The 22,456-nt window shown below is 43.5% G+C and overlaps 2 protein-coding genes across 2 annotated transcripts; one reads left to right on the top strand and one right to left on the bottom strand.

Annotated features, from left to right (window-relative positions):
* The first annotated feature begins 2,724 nt into the window (after window positions 1–2,724).
* Six4 (homeobox protein six4) lies at window positions 2,725–8,042 on the top strand. Its single transcript, XM_089588851.1, has 4 exons — window positions 2,725–2,841; window positions 2,885–3,264; window positions 3,556–4,011; window positions 7,204–8,042. Exons 1-4 carry the CDS (start codon window positions 2,725–2,727, stop codon window positions 8,027–8,029), a joined length of 1,779 nt encoding a protein of 592 aa, XP_089444977.1. The 3' UTR covers window positions 8,030–8,042.
* A 5,293-nt stretch (window positions 8,043–13,335) lies between these two features.
* On the bottom strand, window positions 13,336–17,014 carry LOC106646186 (cysteine-rich motor neuron 1 protein-like). The gene is made up of 5 exons (XM_089588571.1): window positions 16,840–17,014; window positions 16,147–16,472; window positions 15,593–15,838; window positions 15,071–15,274; window positions 13,336–14,046 (listed from the first exon to the last, which is right to left on the bottom strand). Exons 1-5 carry the CDS (start codon window positions 16,976–16,978, stop codon window positions 13,810–13,812), a joined length of 1,152 nt encoding a protein of 383 aa, XP_089444697.1. The 5' UTR covers window positions 16,979–17,014; the 3' UTR covers window positions 13,336–13,809.
* Window positions 17,015–22,456: the final 5,442 nt, after the last annotated feature.

The raw sequence follows: 22,456 nt of genomic DNA, 5'->3' as shown, positions 1-22,456 counted from the left end.
CGTCCTTCTTCCCTCTCCCCACTCCCGATGCCTGCTTCACATATATACGTGCATTATATTATTATTAGGTAGGTAAGTATATTGCGAGTGGGGCCCTCCTCGCGTATGTTCCACGTATAATAATTGTATGAATGCAGCATACGTATTTATATGTTATACATGGGTTGTGCTTGTACCTATATATACTTACATGTACACATCACTGGGGGATGTGCGGAGGGAGCTCGTTTCTCCCTTGATCTGACAGCTGTCGCGCGGATCCGTCGGCGAATCGTCTCTCCGCGAGTGTTATTCGCGGATCGACTGATTTGGGTGGATGCGCAAATCAAAAGCAGCTCGTTGTTTTGCTCGAGCAGATAATTTTATTTTTTCATTACTTTAGAATCATCGTCTTCGATTTTACTGTAAATTTTTTTTTTTTTATTTGTTTCTGTTGTAAGTATACACCTACTCGAGTAGTATGCAGTTGAGAACAATCATAACTTTTGAGGTGGTTGATTTTACAACCCTTTTACTCTGTCTTCGGCTGAGACGGTTCTTTGGCAACCCTTCTCCAGCCAGAAAATGCAAAAAAAAAAAATCTCCAAATTTTAATATTTCAAGGGCCGAGGTAACGTTGTACGGCTGCGTTGTGTGGCATCACAGGTATTTTTATTTTACAACACAATTGAGCTTCCAACACAGTGCAGAAAAAAAAAATTTTTTTTTAACAACTTTAGGCTTAAGAAACTTTAAATTTGTCTTTCAAGTTCTTTCATCACTTTGACACTCTATATATTATGACTTTACCTCTGTAACTGCAGAACAATCGAATATACTTATATAAATCGAATAACGTAATTTTTTTACAACAAAAACAGCTCATTGCACAAAAAACTATTCGATTTTTTATACCCCTATTATTTGCACTATACCTACTTTGGCACCTATATTATAAAATCCTAATGATTTCGAACGTATATAATATGTTCAAAGAGATGCCAATTTTTTTCGTGAAGCAAAAAGGAAAAAAACTTGTGACAGTAAAGTTTTGTATATGCTGGAAAACCCATGAAAACTTTCTGGAAAAGTTGTATAAAATAAGGTATTAGGTAGACTTAACTCTGCTCGCATAAAATTCCCTTGTTTCACGTTGCGTGCGAAGAAGAGCGACGAGCCACGATTATTTCAAATTTTGAAAGAATGATCGGTAAAATTGTATTTTTACCCCTTGAGACAAAAACGTTTTTAAGACATTATCAAAATATTTTGAAATTCATCAATCGATTAGCTAGATTGGCGCACCCCAATTTGTACACGTTAGGGCATTGTACAAACTGATTCTTATGAATTTAATGATCCATGATAAAACGAAGCTCTCGTTACACATTACAAGACTTATATGATTTTAGCTATATTTAGGTGTATGACTAATAATGCAGAAAGTTATAAACCATAAGACGTAAATTAATAAAAAAAAAAAAATGGATCCGAGACGGTGAAAAAATCTCAATGGCCAAAATCACAATGTCAAAGTAAATGTAATCATACCGATTCTCTGATAAACCCGATTTCCAAAACAATATACATCAACCCCATAGTTACGCAGACATCACGTAATTTTTGAGAATTTCCATTCATCGATCGGATGAATCGATCAATGGAGCGTGAAATAAAAAAAAAAGGCACTACACACCCGATCCGACGATTCGCACTCGCGCATCGTGTGCGATCCTCGCGACCGAGCCACCATACACGTGTACATCCTTCGCGGTCGCAACAAACAACACCGGAAACAGAACGAGTCAACGTCGACACCAAACACCGGCTCATCGTCGCATAATCACCTACTTATGCTTATAAATATATATCGGGAGGGACACGCCGAGCGCGCTCTCGTGCGTTTTACCGATTTCCGCAACCGGTCGTCGACTTACCCCCACTCTTACACGCGTACACGCACAACTCTTTCCCATTCAAACTGTGATATATATATTTTCTCTTTTTTCTTCTTCTTCTTTTTTTTTTTTTTTTTTTTTTTTTTTTCACACTTTTGAAAACGAAACTTGCGTTTAAACGTAACACAGAGAAAATCGCAGCATCCCATCCTACATCACCTGCGCTATATATGTATGTATACATGTATACCCGAATGTCCTACAATATAATACCCGCCCCCGGTCCTCCAGAATGCCCGCCTCGCCAGCAGCGCCGAGCCAATGGGGGGTTGTACACAGCTTTACCTACCCATATATATACATACGCGATACGGTACAGGGAGAGCGCGTATCCTCCCCCCTCCAGCGCCGTACCAGCCGCGTTGTTGTGTGCTAGAGAGAGAGAGAGTTGTGGTGTATGTAGCCCCCCATCCGGGGAGCCCAGCGTGTATAACATGTCTCTTTGGGTCTTCGGCCGTATACGGGCAGTGTCGATCGCCAGCCGAGCGCAGTGTGCGACCGGTATCTCGGCATCTTCCACCCGCGCGCGCCACACAAGTATACTTACTTACTCTCCGATACCCGCGCTCGCGTACCGTTTTTTTTCTTGTTTTGTTGTTTTTTTTTTTTTTTTGTTTTTATTAATTTTTGTTAATTTTCTTTTATGTTTCTGTTTGTCCATCCGCGCCGTACAATCGCATCATCCGCGGGTGTTGGCAACCTGTGTACACACATACGCGATATAGTAACTCGGTGCAGGGGGTGCTGTTGGTGCAAGTGCCTCGCGATGCAGCGAGAGGCCCCGTGAATGGACCTGCACCTACGCCGGCCCAATGAAGATATACCCGCGAGCCAGCACCGGCACCGGCGTCCGGCTGCACCAGCACCAAACGCACCACCACATCCAACAGCATTACCACCACCAGCAACAACAACAACAACAACAGCAACAACAACAGCAACAACAGCACCAGCAGCAGCAGCAGCCGAGCCAAGGTCCGGGCGATTACGATGCGATCAAGGCGTACGCTACCGGCTACCGGGGCAACGGTAGCCCTAGGCTGGCCGAGCCGGGGCAGCTCAGGCAGGACGGGGTGGCCACCTCGTCGTCCGCGGCGGTCGTCGATTACTTCCACCAGCAGCAGCAGCAGCAGCAGACCGATCTCGAGCACCAGAACAAGATGTTGCTGCAGGGCTGCGCCGAGGGGGCGAGCGAGGGCACCGCCGACGCCCTGGGGCTACAGTTGTCGACGAGCGTGGCCAGCGAGCTGCAGAGCTTCGAGCCCGATCAGGTGGCCTGCATCTGCGAGGCGCTTCTCCAGAGCAAGGACATTGCCAAGCTCAGTCGGTGCGCCCTTTTTTTCCCACTTATAATATACACCACCTCACGCCCCTACACTTTTTTTTTCTTTCTTTTTTTTTTTTTTTTTTTTTTTCACTTCTCGGGTGTATGCTTACGCGATTGGGCTGGACCGCGTGAAACGAAAATAATAAAATTGATCTGAATCGGTGCCCTGTTGGTCCCTGCGTGTAAACGTCGAACAATGGGTCCGATTGTGCCCGTTCGTGTAAACAACGGCCGCCTATGTATCGATAACTCAAAGTATATGGTTTATATGAAAAAATCCCGTCCCTTTAGATTCGTGGGTTCGCTGTCCAAGCGCCAGCAAAAGGGCGAGAGCGTGCTGATGGCCATGGCGGTGGTGGCGTTCAACGGGGCAAACTACGACCAGGTGTACAAGATCCTGACGTCGCACGAGTTCTCGGAGCGCCGTCACCCGGAGCTGCAGAAGATGTGGTACGAGGCGCGCTACCTCGAGAACGAAAAGTCCCGGTCGCGGGAGTTGGGGGCCGTCGACAAGTACCGGCTGCGGAAGAAGTATCCCCTGCCCAAGACCATATGGGACGGCGAGGAGACGATATACTGCTTCAAGCAGCGCGCCAGGGAGACCCTCAAGGCGGCGTACTTGGAGAACAGGTACCCCAACCCGGCCGAGAAGAAACTACTCTCCGAGAGGACGAAGCTCTCGATGGTCCAGGTGTCCAATTGGTTCAAGAACCGCCGGCAACGCGACCGACCGACCCAAAAGGGCGCGTGAGTGCACACTCAGTTTTTTTTTGTTTTTTTTTTTTTTTTTAAATTTCAACCACGTACATTGCGCGTGGGAGGGAAAAGAAAGAAAAAGAGAGCCGATCGCCGCGGCCGGTAAATATTATTGCGCCGCGGGGCAAATGAAAACTTCCTTTGATTCTCCCAAACGGTACACATCCGCCTGCGTACTAATACCGGCTCGTTCGAAAATCCATCAATTTGCCGGTGAATCCTTCCACGACAATGCTCGAGCTGATTGTATATAAAAAACACTCCTCCGGCGCGATAAGAAGCCATGCATGCGCGTACGAACGGCTGGCCTTTTCATTTTAAGTATACTCTCCCTCTCTCATGTATATATGTAAGAAGAAATTAAGAGAGACGGCTTCGCGCCTTGTTTTAATGGCGCGTGAAGGGGGAAGGGGGAATGGTTTTGTTATGGCTACGGGCTGGCTTGTTCACGGTCACGAGCTGCAGCTCCGATGTGTACAATATATTGGCGGTGGACCCGACCCTATACCCGTCGGAACTCTGGTGGGCTGCAATTATAATTGCTTCACCCAAATAAAAAATTTTGACGTTTCTTTGATTATCTCGACGATTGCGCAATTTTGTCGCTATGATTGGTCGGGTTTTTTCATCTACAACATAATATATGTATGCCTATACCAACCAACACCGCAAGTATGCAGGATAGCGATCGAGAAAAGCGCCTTCTTTGAATCATTATAGGGCGAGACGTGTCGCAATTTCTCCGGCTCCCTTTCTCCAAGGAGCACGGCTTATAAGGCCATCGCATCATGGATGCACAATACGGAGCCTATATACAGCACGCGTTCGCGCCCCGATGGAAAAAGAGAGAGAGAGAGAGAGAGAAACAAAAAAAAAGGAGGAAATGCAACGCCCCATTACCGTTTTATACTGCAGCTTCGGTTACGTCTCCTCTTTCAGACTATCGAGCTGTTCACACTATATGTATGGGCGGCAATAGGTTCGGCACTATACCACCGCGCACGTGTACTCTCCCTGTTGGTGGTATACATATACGTATAGGTGATTGGCACGCGTTGTTCACATATTTTTATGATGGGCCTTTCCCCCCCCCCCTACGGACGTGCCACTTTCGTTTTGTTTTACATGTATACAGCCGTCGCGAAAGCGTGTCCTCTGTACCCCAAAGGGGAGGGATGGGCGAAAACGAAAAAAAACCACCCCCCCGGAGCTTGCGATAATTGAATCGCGCAAATCTGATCGGTGTACAAAGCGGCCGAGCTTCACGCGTGTATATACATAAGTTAGCGCGTGCGGAAGAGCAGCTTACGAGCTCCGCGGAGATTGAATTCTCGAAACGCTTCGGCTCTCGTTAGAGGAGGAGGAGGAGTAGTAGAAGAAAGGAAGGAAGGAAGGAAGGGAAGTGTTGTTCGCGCGAAGGAGACGAGGGAGAGAAAGGAAAAGAAAAAAGAAAAAAAAAAAAAAAAGAAAGAAAAAAGCAGGAGTAAAGTGATGGCTGTCGGGACAGCTTTTGTCGTGCGAGCCCGCGTATATGTATATAAGTATACCCAAAGGGGCGGGCTTCGTCGCGAGCCGCGAACTAACGCCTTTTACATAATGTACCCTCTGTGTGTTGTGTACCTACATAGGTGTATATATATATATGTACGCGCTGCCCCTTGCATATACATGCGTGTATAAAGCCGTGTGTTTAATATTGTGCGATATGGTCGGCTTCAGCTATATAAAAGCGAGGGAAGTACCAGCGTGTACGCCTCGGCGCTTGGTGACCATTTTTTTGTTTTATTTTCTTTTTCTTTTTTTTTTTTTTTTTTTTTTTTTTTACGAACGATTGCCGAAACAGTCACCACTACGGTTCTCTCTCGGAATCCGATGTTTTTCATCCCATGATCGTTCGACGAAATTCTGAGTAGAGCTTTATTATTATTTTACCGTAAAATAATACATGGCGATTGTATATAATTAGAGATAAAATTATTCAAAGTGATCGTTTCGCGCAAAAAGATAAACGGGGTTTGGATGACGATGGAGGAAAATACTCGTTTGGAGCTTTAATTTCAGAGGAGAGTTTAATCAATTATCTCGTTTGACATTTATATTATATACATGCATTGTTGTTACCATTTTGTTTCGAGTGAAAAATCGGTAGATACACCCTATTGTTTTAAACTTGTACGATTCCGATGACAAAAGCTTGATGGAGCGCTTGAGCACCGGGTCGTTTTGGGTATTTGGCAAAAAAACATTAAATATACGAGGTAATAATCGAGGAGCCGGAAAATAACGGAAAAGCTGTAAAATAATGAAGTATACATTCGCCTTGCCAAGTGGAAATCTGTGCTCGAGTCTCCGCGTCGTTTGCGCATTTTTCTTCTTAAAAAAAAAAAGGAAAAAAAAAAAAAAAAAAAAAAAACGAATAAATCTCCCCTCTGACCCTCTCTAATGACGCGACGCACCCTTGACTAGCCGTGTACTCCCCCGCATGCACGTATACAGTTGTCCCCTGTCAGCCTGATAAACTTGCTGCGTTAATTTGCCTGCACGCATGTGACGGAAAAATCTCCACGGCCGCCTAGCTCGGTTTTCCCGGAAACACACGTGCACCTCGTCTTCGCAATGCTGGAGCTTTTCTCATCTGCCCGGCACGGACAAGAGACAATGGGGATAATGGCCAGTCGGTGCACACAGACATCTGCGGACCAGAACCCCACGCTCTGCCCGAGATATGCTGCACTCCACGCGCGTGATGGTGGTTTTTTCTTTTTCCCTTTGCCTTTTCCGGATCTCTCCCCCCTGCCCCTCGGCGTTCGAGAGGGAAAATTTTTTTTTTTTTTTTTTTTTTTGTCGAGGAGCATTACCGTGCACTTTGTTCTGCGAGAGATTTGGGGGGTCGGGGGTGACTCGTGCGGGTTTTCCGCGAAGCGGCGTAAACCTTTTCAACATTTTGGTAAAGTGCCTGCCGGCGAGTTGACTCTCCTAGTTGTCATTATTTATTACATCCTGTGGTGGAGCCAGGCCTGTTTTCGTTTAAGTTTACTTACGTCGCTACTGATACGGGAAAACCCCCGTAGCGACGCCTGAAGAGTACAAACAATTATTAAACGATACATATGTGAACCAAATCGATTGCAAACACGAGTAAGTATTTTTTTTTTTTTTTGTTTTTTTCGTATCTGTTTACAGCGAAATGATTCCGCCGAGCTGCCATTCGGGGAATCCCTTGACGAGTCCACTGGGCAGCGGGAACAGCGCGAGCAACGTCATTGGGAGCCAAAGCCAGCACCTCGGCGGTAACAGTCAGCAGCAGCAGTCCGGGCTGCAGCTCGAGTCCGGCTACGCGTCTCTGACGATGTCGCCCGTCCCGGGGATGGGTATAGCCTCGGCGGTTGGCCCCATGGCTGGCCACCATCACAACAACAACAACAACAACAGCAGTCACCACCACCAGCAGCAGCAGCAGCAGCAGCACGCGGGCTACGCGAGCCCCGCAGTCTCGGTCACGCCCTCGCCCGGCCACCCAGGCGCCGCCCACCCCCACGAGCTCAGTCCCATTGGCGACGTCAAGCCGCCGCACTGCGCCTACGTTGCCCGTGATATTTACGACAGTCAGTGGAAATTACGGTTAATTAAGAGCATGAACGATGACGAGCACCAAAAAAACAAACTCGCCGATATGACGATAGTTGCCCCGAGTAGTAATTGTTGTACCGATGCCGGGAGCAACAGCGGTAGTGGCAACAATAGTAACGAGAGCCTCTTGTCGCGTGGATTTTTCGCAGGAAAAGAGGGGTCGGCTGCTACACCGGCCGCACCGGGCGATCAGGCCGCCTCGCTGTACTACTCCAACGTAACCTCGCACCACCAGTACTACCAGCCGAGTTATCACCACCACCACCACCATCACCAGATGATGACGGGCTCGCACCATCACCACCACCATCATCATCACCAGTTGGGCATGGGCGCGGGATACGAGAACATGCTGCCACCGGCCCAGCCCTCGATGTGACCGGCGGACTACAGTTACCTGCACCGGCGCGAGGAGCCGGCTGCAACCCATCATTACTGCCTGTGAATTTTTACCTCCCTCTCTCTTACTAATTCTCATGTCTGCATTTACTTGTTTAACATATTACTGCGTGCCAAACATCAATACCCGAAATAAGCGATCGCGTACTTACATTGATGACTAAAAAAAAAAGGTGTAACGTTACTCATCTTTTGTTGCTGCACTCGTCCGATCAACGTATTTTATATACTACTTATCTGCCGAAGATGGAAACTTTTATTCCGTACTTTATCTATAAAATTGAACACCCGAGTGTTTCGTTTGATTTTTAAGCTTTTTGCATTTATTTACTCTTAAGGCGATTTTTTTTTTTTTCTTTTTTTAGCAAGGGTGGGTGAACCTCGTCCTGATCATTTTATTCGGAGGTTTTCGATTTCGATAATTCACCCAAGCTCAAAGCACATTCGCAGATACTTTATAAATATATATATTTATCGCGCGTGCGAGTGATTTTTTTCACTCGCTGTAAAGTTAACTATGTATAGTTTATTGGGAGAGATACTCGCTTTAACGTTCACTCGTGTTTCGGAACATCCGCAACGGTGCGAATGAAATCACTATTATTATTATTATTATATCAAATATATACAGATTATATTATATGCTATTGTTTATCCCAGGCGACAGCTGAATGTACAAAAAAAAATTTTTGTCACTTTTACCTATATATACGATAAGCCAAATGTAAATAAACCAATATTACACAATCATTCGCTACTCTAAAGCCAAATATAGTGTATGTATATGATGTAAATGTATAGATTTATATAGTATTATATAAACGAAAACTGTGACTGTAAAAATTTACTGTATATAATATATAGAGAAATCAATGTGTATCCAAAGGACTCATTTACCCTCTCTCTTATCGTATTTTACGTACATACTTTTAATCTTTAATAATCTACATCTGTTTATCGAAGAAAAAAGTTTTTATTTTCAACTATGAATTTTACAACATTGTTTTTCTCAATACTGGTTGTCGATAACAACCGGTAAATATGCATTCCAAGTACAAGTAAGCCAGAAATCGTACGAGCCACTGTCAGTCAATGTAGGAAAACGTAGGTAACCTTTAGTCTTACGGTCAGTCGGTAAACTGACGATTCTAGAAAACTATCTTTTGATTTAAGTTTCGTCCATAGAATATAATTTGTTTCCCGTTATCGCGTGACAGTAATGTGTAAGCTTATCTTGAAATAATTTACAAAAATTAGCCGCTTGTCAATAAAAATCTTAAAAAACAATAATTCACGCGACTTCCCTATTTTAATGCAACTTTTACGATAACAAAATCAAACAAATTTGTTCAACTGATAATATTAATATGAATATCTATGCTACGTTTACAAATAAAAAACACATTAACAATATCAAAGTGCAATTTGTTGCAAAGCGTAAAATAAAATGCTTGAATCGTAGATTTACAGCCACAGGAGTATAATCTTGCGCCATTAGCATCAGCAGAAAAGCTCCGACGGTCAGCAGTAGTAACGTCATTCCCTTTGACGTTAAAACCTCTGTGGCGGTTTAGCGTTCTTTTTCCTCTCTGCTTCTCCATACCAGCTCCGGACGCACTTACTCTGCTCGTTTGGGATTTTTTTGCCGAAAGTAACAAGACGCTTGCAAATAAAGCTCCTCCTCGCGCTCTCTTTTTCTCTGTCTCTCTGATCTCGCGTGTGCACATTTCCGTTTCTTTCCCGAGTGCGCGTACGACTTTTCGTTTGATCAAAGCAAATCGCGCCGAGGAGGAGGACGCCACTGGCCGTGATGTCGCGGCTGAGCTTTTTACTGCGAACTTTGTAATTGAGATAATGGAAGGTGCTCCTTCGCTTCTTTTTCACACGCCTTCCTTTCCTTCCACTTTTTGCTTGGACGAACCGAGGTGGCGGGATTAATTGCACGGATAATGGGAGGTGATTTTACTTTTGAGATTAAAAATAGTTTTGGACAGTGCACAGCTCGCAGCCAGAATGTTAATTAAATTTTCTGCGTTTCTCCGATTGAAACAAAAAAAATTATACTTATGCGTGATTTTTTTTTTTTTTTTTTGGAGGAATTTGCGAGTTTTACTTATTGGAGAATGTTAGCGTTGATTCATAAGGACATATATTAAAAGTATTAGCGGTAATGAGTTTTCGTGTTTAATTTTATTTTTATTAGGTATAATAATAAGCATATACAATTGTGGTCTCTTCACGAGAACCAATAATATATTAACAATAATATCACTCACTAGTCGAAATAAAACACATTTAACTTTATTCGCTCACAACGTCACCTTTTATGCTTTACTTAGTGTATCGAATAGATGGACTTTTGTTTTTTCATTAGTTCCTAATTACACGTGTTGCAGGTGTCAGACGAATTCATAAATTATTTTAAGTAGGCGGCTAATGAAAAACCATCGGATTTCAATTAATGTTTTTTTTTTTTTGCAACTTGCTGGTGTACATTTTTCATCGCGCCCTTTAATATTTTCAATCGTTTGGTACAATATTGTCTTCGAGGTGTATACATATCCCACGTATGCGCATACATACACAAAATTTTGCGTAACTAATGATCGTTCGGCAATGATAAATACAAAATTCACTGCACGACTGATATGATAATTGTACATCTAAACTAACATCGTCGTAGCTCTTGTTTTACGTGTATATTTATATAATTCGACGTCAACGCTCGTTATATAGCTTTATATGTATATCATATATTATATATTTATAATATTTTTTTTTTTTTTACGATGGTTTCGTCTTTTTTATTTTGTCTGCTCACATTGAAAAAATATATATCATTAATTTAAGAGGACAACGATATCTAATCGTCGCTGACAGTTTTACAGATATGTGAGGTGTTTGCGTGCAAAGGTGCTTCTTCCACATTCATCCTCTCGTTGAGTCCGTTGATTCGCAAGTGCTCGCGAATTCGGTACACTCCGCGATTTGCGTTCGTTGGAGAGATGATATCGAGTCATGCACATGCAAGAATCAACTACCTGAGCCGATAAGCTATGTACTATAGTTTGGAAAGATTACAAAATTTACATGTAGCGATTACAGTTTTTTTTTTTTTTTTTTTCATCATATTTTTTATATGGTTACTCCTTTAGTTTATGTATATATAATTATTATCTTATTGATTATACAACATTGACGATGAATACAAATTATATTTTAACTTAATCTTAATACGTGTTCATACTAGATATTGAATACAATTATCAAATGGATTTTCGAAATTATTATTCAACTTTTTAATAAATACGACTAATTACATTAAAGTTACACAAACTGTTTTTACGTTTCGAAATAAAAAATTTAATCATGTAAATATCTAATTATAAGAAAAAAAAAAACGAAAACTGAAAACAGTTTTACAAAACACATATTTTAGAGTTTAAATTTATTTACATTCGACTGTTTTCACATTTTTAGTATAGCTGTGCAGTGCAGAATTTTGTTTTATACAAATTCAATAATTTTTTTTTTTTTTTTTTTTTTTTCTCTCACGAGTACTCTTTTGTATATGTATTGTATACAAATATAATTTTCAAAAGTTTACATCAATTATTAATCTTAGATTAAGCTAAATATGTAAGGAATAGAAAGGAACAGTCTATACAGCAGTGGAAGATTCGATCACGTGTTGTTGTTTTTTTTTTTTTTTTTTTTTTTTTTCATACTTCAACTACTAATTTCATCTACGTCATAATGATACGCAATTTTTTTTAACGATTAGGAAGCATTTCACTCCAGCTTACGCAGAAATTACAAAACGCCGAGTTCTAATATTTTGATTCGAGATGAAATTATCACATGCTTGAAACGTTTGAAAATAAGATTTTCTTACTTAATCATAGATCAGTGAAAAAAAAATGAAATTAATATCAAGCAAAAAATTTCAATAATTTCAAAGCATAAACAAGATAAACAGCAGTTTCGAACGATAATTGACACTTTGACATATTCAGTTGACGTGAAACTCTTTATAAAAAATAACGTACTGCATAAAGGAAAAGCAAGTCTTTACGATTTTTTAAATTTAAATAAAAATATGCTTCAAACGCTTGACTAGACAAAATTTTTATTTTGATATTGAAGAGAAAGTATAAAAATTGTCGTAAAATGCATCGATAAACTGTAAAAGACAAATAACGTCAATTCTTATTTTAATACGGGTTATGACAAAAAATGCACGTATACGTAACCGGTTGGGTTCATTAAAAAAATACTTATGGCAATTTATTCAGAGCAGTGCGCAAAAAACATACGGTTCTTTGATTAAAAACGTTTTTCATACAAATTATAATACTTTTCCCCAGTATATAGCGCATAAACCAGACCTGCCAGAATATCATCTTCCATTCCAATAATTTCAAATGATACCCAATGGTACAACGAAGAGCTTCTCATTTGAAGTATCGGAAAAAGGGGGACAGAATCGATACGCAGTTGAACATGTCTGGTCCAGAGATTGACGAGCCACTTTTTTTCGTTCCGTACAAAAATAACCGAGTTGGTGAAAAAAAAAAAAAAAAAAACATTTCCCATCTTTCGTCACTAATTACACGTAAAGTCGAAAACGACATCACCTGCACAGTTATCAACCAACTCGTACGTTGTACGTTAATGAAATTTATACGAGTTGCACGTATGATGGAAAGAGAGGGAAACTATCGAAAAATAAAGAAGTTACGCTCGATCGATCATCCCTCGCTCGACAAGTTCGCAAGCGAAGGGAGGAGTGTTACTTACTCTAAGTTTTTATTTTGCAAAAACGGCTCTGTGCCATCGAACAGCGTACAAGCAGTGCACTCTTATGATGTATGTATACATACGTGTGCCGATTGTTGATAAAATAAAAAATAAAAAAAAATTCATTTTTTCCTACAACGAAAAAAAACTTCATCTCTGGTAATGAGGTCACATGCCCAATATTTGGCAAATAATACTGTGTCCACGGCTAATGAAAGGGAAAAAGAAAAAGAAAAAAGAGAACAACGTGCGTGCGCGTATATTATTTACGTTTAACTTTTTATACGCGTATATAATATACATATATGTATATGCATATATTTATATTAGGCTACCATAGTATTAACAAAAAGCTACGAGGGGGTATTACTTGCGGGAGGACACGACGAGGGCAATGCTTTATACAGTTGCAGGTAGAAGCTATACCTCTCTATCAAGGATCGGGGGGAGGGGGTGTGGTGCGTGAGATCTAGTTTTATACTCGTATTTATCTTCTTTTTTTTTTTTTTTTTTTTTTTTTTTTTCATTATTCATGTACTCCTGGTATCGAACTTTTGTCTTGTGGCTCTTAAGCGAGAGAAAGAGGGAAAAAGGAGCGGGGACTCGGTGGGAACGCGGCGGAGGCCGATACGAGAGGGCGACGCATTTCTATCACAGTAAAAATATTCGTGTTCTCCCTCTTGACTCCACTTCTCTCGAGTTGGGTAACAATTGATCGGAATAACTTTGCTCGAACTTTGTATATGTATATGGCACGAACTTTAGCCCGGAAATTTCTCGAGTGAAAAAAAAAAGGGCCATTCATCGCAGCGATGCGTTTGAATGGTGACAAATCAACGGAAAAGGGGGGAAAGTAAATAAATAAAAACCTTGCGGCTCTATCGGTCCAACACGAAAAATTCATACTGTGATGGGAAGGGATTCGGTCGTTGTCGTCGCTGCTACACGGGTCAGATCCTCTCAGAGGGGCACTACCTTCTCGGCGTGCTGCAGGACCGGCACGTGCGTCTCGTAAATGGGCACGCACTTGTAGTACTGCTGGTGATGGGGAAAGCCCATGAATTCGGCCTCGGAGGGGACCAGACGGCCGCGAAAGCGCCCGCACACCAAGTGGACCATCAGCAGAATGCAAAGGAGGGTCAGCGAGACTATCAGGATGATGGGCAGCGTGCTCCAGCCTCGCCATTGCTCCAACACCTGTCGACAGCAGATGGAACACGACCACGAGGTCGCGGTTAGCACGGCTCAAACTGAGGCTGCGTTTTTGTTCTTGATCTACACAAAAGCTGGAATAGCATCTCCATCGTGGATATAATTTGAGATATTTCGGCTGAGCATGACACGTAAATGGCACGCGTTGTTTGATTGAATGTATACGCAGATAAGTATCTTGGTATCATGCTCGGGTCAACCAAAAGTTCTAAAAATCCACGATGGAGGGCGCTATTCCAAAGTTGCGAGCAACATGTATTTCGAACCTAAATGTATAGTTCGAACTAAGCGAGTAATCAGCTCTGCGTTCGCGTATAATCATATTTCCCAACTATAACTCCTCGCGTAACTTTCATTCGATTAAATTTGAATTCAGTAGGTATAACTATACGTCCCCACACTAGAACGCATATTCTCAAAGAGATTCCATTTAAGTGTGATCATCCTCGAGGGCAAAACTACGTGATGAACCGTATTAAACCACATGATTGGACAATGCGTTAAAAGTTTGGTTTTTCCCTTCAACCGGATGCAAATTGCCGTTTTGTAACGATCTATGGAATACCACCTTTTTTACATTTATTTTGCACGCTTATATACCATGTCAAAGTATTCAAATTTACGAATTTCACCGGGTCTTGTAAAGTATTCAATCCATATATGCACAAAAATCGTGGCTTAAACGGGAAAAAGTGCGACCGTTATTTTTGATCGGTAAAAATTCGACGCTCGTTCGTTCACAATACCGGGCACTGGCTGATTAGAGCGCGCGGGATGCAGCTTCACTACGACTCACGCACCAAAATCAATTAGCTCGTCGATTATTTATTCCGGCGCCGAGCTGCATCATCCACAGACACCGCAATGCAATCAATCGCGTTTCCTGAGAGCATTATTCATTATTCAGTAGAAATCTATCGAAATCGCTCCAGTACGAGTTTGAACGCAAGGAAGAAAAAAAAAAAAAAGAACAGGGAGATGGAACAAAGAGAGAGAGAGAGAGACTTACCGAGGGGGTGGGGCAGATCGGACAGCATTTTCCCGGGGGCGGTGGCAGGGGATTGCCGCAGGCGACCGCGCAGATGGTCTCGTTGCAGAAGATCCGGCCGCCGGGCTCGCAGGAACAGCTACGGCAGTAGTCGGTGCGCCAGCGCGCTCCCTCGAGATGTGTCACGTTGCGCTCGTCCAGGCAGCTGTCCAGGCACCGGCAGGTCTACCCGAACCAAAAAACACGAGCCATGATTCATCGCACAACCGCTTGGTAAAAACATTGCGCTCTCTTTGCATATATACAATATAGCCCTACCGAAGGGGGCTAAATTATCCGCCACATCAAAGGCAAGAGAGGGCTTGGGTATACACTAAACGCGCGCGCATCGTCAAAGCGTCTCCTCGTGGCGACAAAAAGATGGCTTAAATCAGGCCTCACCCAAATACAAGGTGCACGTACACGGGGGTGAGCAAAAAGAGCCTTTGTGCACGAGCTCTTTGTAGAGCGGACAAGCAGCCGTGTATATATAGATTATCTTACCGGGCAGCCGAGCTCGTCCATGGTAAAGCCTTGCGGGCACTCGAGGTCGCAGTCAATGATGGCCGGACAGTCGGGGCGCGGCCTGCACTGGCAAAACACGCAGCCCCTCGAGTCCATGAGGAAGCCCCACTGGCAGCTGAGGTTGCACGACTGCTGGGACTCGGGACACTCGTCGTCCTCGTCGAGCCCGTCCTCATCCTCCTCATCGTCCTCCTCGTCATCGTCATCCTCCTCCATCACCTCGTTCTGCAACGACCAACACATTTTTAACCAACCCTCTCTCTCTCTCTCCATCTCTATTTGTTTCATTTACAATAATTAACAAAGACGACATTTTATAAGGGTTGGGAGGTTTTGTGTTGGATGGTTTTGTTCTGCAGCGTAACGCGAGCACCGCTGAATCTTCGAATGAATTAAACATCATTAGAAGTGCAAAGTTCGAGGAGCGAGTTTTTCGGCGCATAATTAGGTATGTATGCATATATACACACAGAGATATTGTCGCGAAGGGTTTGGGGAGAACTCAAAAGGGGGGGCGACAAAAAACGACGTACCTGTTCGACGGGTGTCCTGCACTTGCAGGTGGTGCAGCCGTTATCGTCGACGGCGAGTCCCAGCTCGCCGCAGTCGAGGAGCTTGCAGGTCTCGGCGAGATTTGGACAGGAGGTGGTGGCGCATCGTGGACAGCACTCCCCCGGGGCACGGGGTAGCGATCGCTCGCACGACCGGCACATGGTCGCGTGGCAGGACTTGCGCCCGTCCTCGCATTGGCAGCTCGTGCAGGGGTCCAGCTCGTGCCACGTGTCCCCGTTGTCGCGCGGCTGGCCCCGACCGTCGAAGCACTGCGTCGCTTTGTCGTCGGGCTCGTAGCTCAGCGTCACTGATTATTATTCATTGTTTTTATACGATATTGACTCAATCATATAAACCTTACAAACACACTTGCACTTTTGCCAACAATCGTACACCTTATTGTCTTGGTTTTTAATACGAGATAAATCGCTCATGTCTTTATTATTGGGCAAGGTAATTGCTCAAGGGATCTATATACCTTTAAAAAAAAAAAAAAAAAAAAAAAAAAAAAACCTTTAAAACGAAAAAATAGCGATAACGCGATGACGGGCCGTATGAATGTCAGCATCTTATTTGCATTGAGCTGATAGAAACGCGTGCAGGAAAAAAATACATAATTTCTTATATCGGTGGGGTGTTTGAATTAATAACGAAATCGGTATGATATATCCCACCTTGTTTGTGGCACTCGTACAGAGGACAGCAGAGCCCCGGGATCTCGGGTATGGCCTCCTGCACTCGGATGGCCTGCAGTCCAGGCTGGCAATCGTGCCTGGGACACGGCGAGACGCATTTGCATTCACCGTCGTCCATCGCTACACTGTCGGTCGGACACGTAGTTGCGTTGCTCGGCACTAAAGTTGGACAAACAAACAAACAAACACATTGGTTAGACAACGTCGTGCCCAGGTACATCGTATAGCACGAGACACACACAAATTGCTCAAAAGATACGGATACCACGTATTATATATACATAAAGTAGATATTGTCTTATCATTACAAGATAGAAAAAGTAAAAGCAATTACGACAGATTGATGATAATAATAAAAATAATCTTTGAAGATAACGAACAAAACAAAGAATGAGAGTTATGTATTTTAATCTCCCATACAAGTGTACAAACGAGGCCGAAGCGCAGCGGTACAGCAGAGTAGCCCCCACGGATAAACTCGAGGCCTATAGATACCACACGCACCCACTCCATACCCGTCAAGGGAGTGGGTATATATTATACACATCCAGGGCGCTCGATTCGGGGGGGGGTATAACTTAGGAGAGAGGCCCCTAGGGGGCGCGCGATACTCGACCGTCTTGAGCATTCCACACCGTAAATTATATATGTGTACCCTTGGCTATGTACTAATGTACGTATATAAACATCAAGTACGCAACAGTCTATACATATCAGCGACCCTCGTTTCGGCCCTTCATCCGATTAGTAGCCATCGTCGGGCCTCGCGCTATCGGGCATCGACGGGCTGACTTATCGCACGCATCTCCTCCTCCTCCTCCCGAGAATTTAGCTGCTGCTCATGGTTTCGTCTCGGGCCTCCATCGGACGAGGACGGCCGTAAAGACGTCGGCGGGGGCGAAGGGAGCTAATAGCTCCTCTCCGAAAATACACAAAGATACCATCTCAGGGTATAGCTACCGAGCCATGCAATGTACGTATATACGTAGGGGGCTGCAGCGGCTTATATCAAAGAGGAGGTGCGAAATCGGGTGGGGGAGAGACGACAACAGCGTCAAGAGAAGTATTAGGAGCTATATAGGTTGGTAGAGGGGGTCGTGTGCACCGCTTAAGCGCCCGGGGTGGCTCTCCTCATCTGGTATGCAAGAGTAGTCGGAATTTCCGGGGCCCAGCGCACGCCTGCTGGTGTACACCTATACCTAGCCATGGTTACCCTGCAGCGCAGCCTGCTAATTAAATCTTTCGGAGAATGGGAGGGACGGTCTGACCGCACGTAGGCTTTATCCACTTGGAACGGGCCGTCTTGCACATGCACGCGCCGTATATATACAACGGGGGAGGACACACGAGTCACGTGTATTATATTAAAAGCGCACACGCGCGCCATCCACCTACATATACCTCGCCTCTCTTGCACACGGACGTGAGAGCTAAGCCGATTGTTGGTCCAGCTGCGTCTCCGGACAATTCTCCCGAAATCATCGGAACGCATAACCTACGGATCCATTTCTTTATTTTATACATATGTATACATATATAAGGGATTTCAACCCTTTATTACATATACGTATTGTATACATATATTTGTGGATTGGTAAAGTTTTTGCTGAGTACACAAGTGTCAATACATAGTGATGGAGAATATAATATAAGTAGAGTGCAAAAGAGTCCCCAATACGTAGACCTTGTGGTGTAGAGTATATTAGGTACACCTGCACCCATCGCCAAGTGGAACGAACTCGTTTCGATCAAACTCCTACTCTGCTGCGCCCTCCTGTGCTCTGTTAACGACGTGTACTCTCGCAGCGCCTAGTTATAACTCCCGGAATTACGTGTCTATATCAGCGCCTCGAACTTTCCACGCCCAATAACCCCTTGCCGTCCTCCCGCCTCTTTCCTATACTACCGTGTACCCTATCACTGTGCCAAACTAGTCGCGTTCCGTTCGACCTTTTACATCCCTCCCTCCTCTGCCACTCTCTCGTTCGCCGTGTGCTCGTTTCTGCTGCTTTAACTTGTTTTACTTAAATGTATTTTAATTCCAATGGGTACACCTGTACGTACGTGGTTTCATCGGCATACTTTAATTTCCCCTGGTTGAAATTTTGCCGCCGGAAACTTTTTACCTCGCAATGGTTACTTTCTACTCTTCAATGTCTACTTTTGATCGAAATTCAAATGTTTAAAGACGAGAGTACGGGAATAAAACGGCTGATGCGCGGAGAAAAAACCAATGCAGCGGAGACGAAAATTTGTTTAGCGCCGACAAAGGGGATGAAATACGGGAAAAATCGGTCGAGCAAAGGCGCAACGGATACGCGATTCCGATCGAAGCGCGGTGGACCGGTATTTTTCCGCGAAATGAAAGGAAAACATTTATCCGCACGGAAGAAAAATTCCCTTCGGGTCCCCGGCTTTTTCATCCTTTCCCCACCCCCTTCTCGATATTTCACACACACACACACACACACAGCTTCGAACTTTTTCTACAGCTTCGCTGTCGCTCTTTTCTCTTCTTCTTCTCCCGCGCGGAAAAGACAGCCAAAGAGTCCGAGAAACTGTAAAATGAATTTAAAAAGTTGAGCGCGCGGCGCATTATGCACGCGCGACTTCATTTTCATAAAGCGTGGAAGCGCCTTAACTTTGCCCTCCCTAGCGTTTTACCTACAATACTCGCCCGACTGTTTGTATCGGCTTAAATGGCCGTGGAAGGGGTTACGCGTCTTTTGAACGGCGACGCGCCGAGAAGCCATGGCGGTGCAATTTAAATTTTATTTCCTCTCAGGGAGAGGGGGGGGGGAGGAGGAGGTTTATGGCAGTTTCGCGAATTGCCTCGTAATTTTTATTTCACTCTTGGCGAGCTTGTCTTCCGAGGGAAGAGGATGGGTTTTTTTTTTCTCCTTCGCGAGGTGTACGTTTCGCGACGCGTCGATGCGAATTTATGGGATTTCACATTCAAGGAGGAGTGCGTTAAGGTAAACACCGCGGGACTACATCGGACTTTTATGGAATGCCCGTTCCGTATACTGTGAGGTTAAAATTTTGCTGTTTTCCCCAAAGTTGCAGTTGTAGAGTTGAACTGAAAAAAACGAGTTTGAATTTCGAAACGATGGTCGTACGCTACGTGTATCTTTCAGCGCACCAGAGAGGACAAATAACGAGCAAACGAGGATACCTGTAACTACGCAATATACGCTGCAAAATGAAAAACCAGCAATAGTAAAAACAATTTAATTTGCTGGTAATAATGTAACTGAAAACTACAGTCAAAGGGGAATATCGTGGCTCACAATAAAATGGCGTTCGTTAATACGGTTATTTTTTGCAAATAACCAAGTATTACGGAAAGCAATAACACACACGCCAGCGAATAAAAAAACGTAAAGAAAACATCATAAAATATGAGTCGTCACTGGCAGAATTTCAGATGAGAAGGATTTTTCATCCGCGGGGGCGTATAGCTACTTATATTCGGTCCTCTCTCGAAATTGCCTCTTTAATTAATTCCCCTCCACCCGAGTTTTCGGCATCGCACGCGTGTGTGTACCCACCACGCGTGTACATATACACTGCACAGGTTCAAAAGCCGTGGGAAATCCCCACGCGCGCCATTAATTTTTTTTCCGCTCCTTTGTTCGCCCGTGATACCGAAAAGCGCTTTTTGATTTTTACCTTGGCACGGCATGAGCATACTCCGCCCTTTTATTGCTATATGTGAAAAAAAAAAAAAAAAAAAAAAAAAAAAGAGACTCTGTGCACGTGCCGTACAGGTGGCAGATTTGCGCTTTCCACAGCTAGTCCATTGTGCGAGTGCACTTCTCATTCGTTCCGCTATCCGGGCCCCCTTTTGTTTTCCCATTGCACCTTTAATGCCTTTTCTCGCGCGGCTGTGCACACTTGGGTATATCATATACGTTTATACACACAGAGGGACGTTTGTTTTTTTTTTTTTTTTTTTTTTTTTTTTTCAAAATTCTCATTTTTAAAGCCCACGTACTGCACACTCCTTCCCCTTCATACGGTTGGAAACTCAATTAACAGCTCGAGCGAGACGAAAAACGTAAATTAAAACGTTTTTTTATAGACATTTATATTTTTTCCGTCGAGAGGAAAAGAAAAAAAAAAAAAAAAAGGCGTATATAGGTACAGTGACCACATGTCGGACCTCCAATTGGATGAAAGGACGACAGCGGTTTAATGAAAGAACAAGCTGGACAGCTCGTAAGTGACAACACCTTTTTCTCCCCTCCCTTATGTCTCTCCGCCGCAAATTAATAATCCAGATGGGAGAGAAGGAGGTATAGCGCCGGTGCAGCTGATCTCGCCATCTTGGCTCGGCTTAAGCAAGTTTTCCATCTAATTTCTGATTCATTTCCACGGAAAGTTCTCCCTCCTATTTGCATAACAATGGCGCAGCCGAGGAGGAAGCGAAGAACACGCGCGGCTCCAGCGGCGGAGCTTTCAAAGCTTGCGCGCCCAACTTGGCTATTACAGTCGCGCGCGCAAAATATAGCGCTCAGGCACCGATTTCTTGCTTCAATTATCATCATCACCGTCGTTATCATTATCATCTTCTTTGTTACTTTGATCGTTGTACTTACAAGAGGCCCTAAAATAACAGTGCCGTATTTGTATAACAATTAGAAATACATCGTTTGGACCATGACGATTTAGTTGACAATAGATATCAACAAGTAAAAAAAAAAAAAAAAAACTACAACGCAGTAAAATCACGCTACACATAGCTTATCTCTGCTCATCCGAAGCTTGCAGGAAGTAAAATGTCAATCTATCGGTTGCCTTTTAATTTATTCGTCAGAGGCAGTAACAATTCGTATCTCTAAATTTCTCCATATATATCCCAATGCCTGTACTTATAAAACATAAGTCGCTCGTCGATACTACGAGAGCCACGTGCATAAATATTAAATGTTTATCCGCAATTATGTATACAAAGATCCGCCGTTGCGGGGGGGGGCATGAATTTTAAATGGCACTTGATTATGCGGACGATGTTTTGCACGTATACGTACATATAAATGCGCTCTCGAATTTTTCTTCCGCTTTTCTTTCCTTTTTGCGCCTAGGTATACATCTCGGTACATTTTTACCGCATACACGAGAGGGGGTATACAAAAAAAAAAAAAAAGAAAAAAGAAAAAACAAAAAAACCACACATAGCTCGCGCATTAAATAATACATTGCTGCCGAGAAAAGGGAGTCGTGGAAGAAGGAAAGAGGCAACGTTTGCGCAACGTGCAGCGCCTGGAAAAATCTATTATGAAAGATAACAGCACGCGCTCGCGTAGAGAGAGAGAGAGAGAAAAACCGCTCCGCTTCCTTATACAAATGTACATGCAATAAAAATCCCGGGGGCTGCAAAATACATCGCCCACCGGAATGGTTTATATAAATATGGTGTCGCGATAACCTTTGGACCTCTTTTGTGCGCCTCACGTGGAGGACTGTGATTTTTTTATCTGGATGGGCGTACACCGCGGGTATATCGCTCGGATCGATTGTTGTACGAGGCGGATGACGAGAAAGGGATGAAGGATGTATAATATATTATATAGTATATGTACTTATTTGTTGT

This window comes from Copidosoma floridanum, unplaced genomic scaffold (genome assembly GCF_036245765.1).
Source record: "Copidosoma floridanum isolate Cflo_tuat_1 unplaced genomic scaffold, Cflo_Japanese_pri ptg000007l, whole genome shotgun sequence".
Lineage (NCBI taxonomy): Eukaryota > Metazoa > Arthropoda > Insecta > Hymenoptera > Encyrtidae > Copidosoma > Copidosoma floridanum.
Note: the sequence above shows the minus strand (reverse complement) of the source record. Positions and strands in the feature narration are given on the sequence as shown.

What these genes read in the sequence shown, in the direction of transcription:
- LOC106646186 (XM_089588571.1), bottom strand. Translation starts at nt 16,978, where the DNA reads ATGGACGACGGTGAATGCAAATGCGTCTCGCCGTGTCCCAGGCACGAT. An exon ending in GTACGAGTGCCACAAACAAG is followed by an intron (nt 16,473 to 16,839) that starts GTGGGATATATC and finishes AATAATAATCAG; the next exon opens with TGACGCTGAGCTACGAGCCC. An exon ending in CGATCTGCCCCACCCCCTCG is followed by an intron (nt 14,047 to 15,070) that starts GTAAGTCTCTCT and finishes TGCTGTCGACAG; the next exon opens with GTGTTGGAGCAATGGCGAGG.
- Six4 (XM_089588851.1), top strand. Translation starts at nt 2,725, where the DNA reads ATGGACCTGCACCTACGCCGGCCCAATGAAGATATACCCGCGAGCCAG. An exon ending in CAACAGCATTACCACCACCA is followed by an intron (nt 2,842 to 2,884) that starts GCAACAACAACA and finishes CAGCAACAACAG; the next exon opens with CACCAGCAGCAGCAGCAGCC. An exon ending in GACATTGCCAAGCTCAGTCG is followed by an intron (nt 3,265 to 3,555) that starts GTGCGCCCTTTT and finishes CCGTCCCTTTAG; the next exon opens with ATTCGTGGGTTCGCTGTCCA.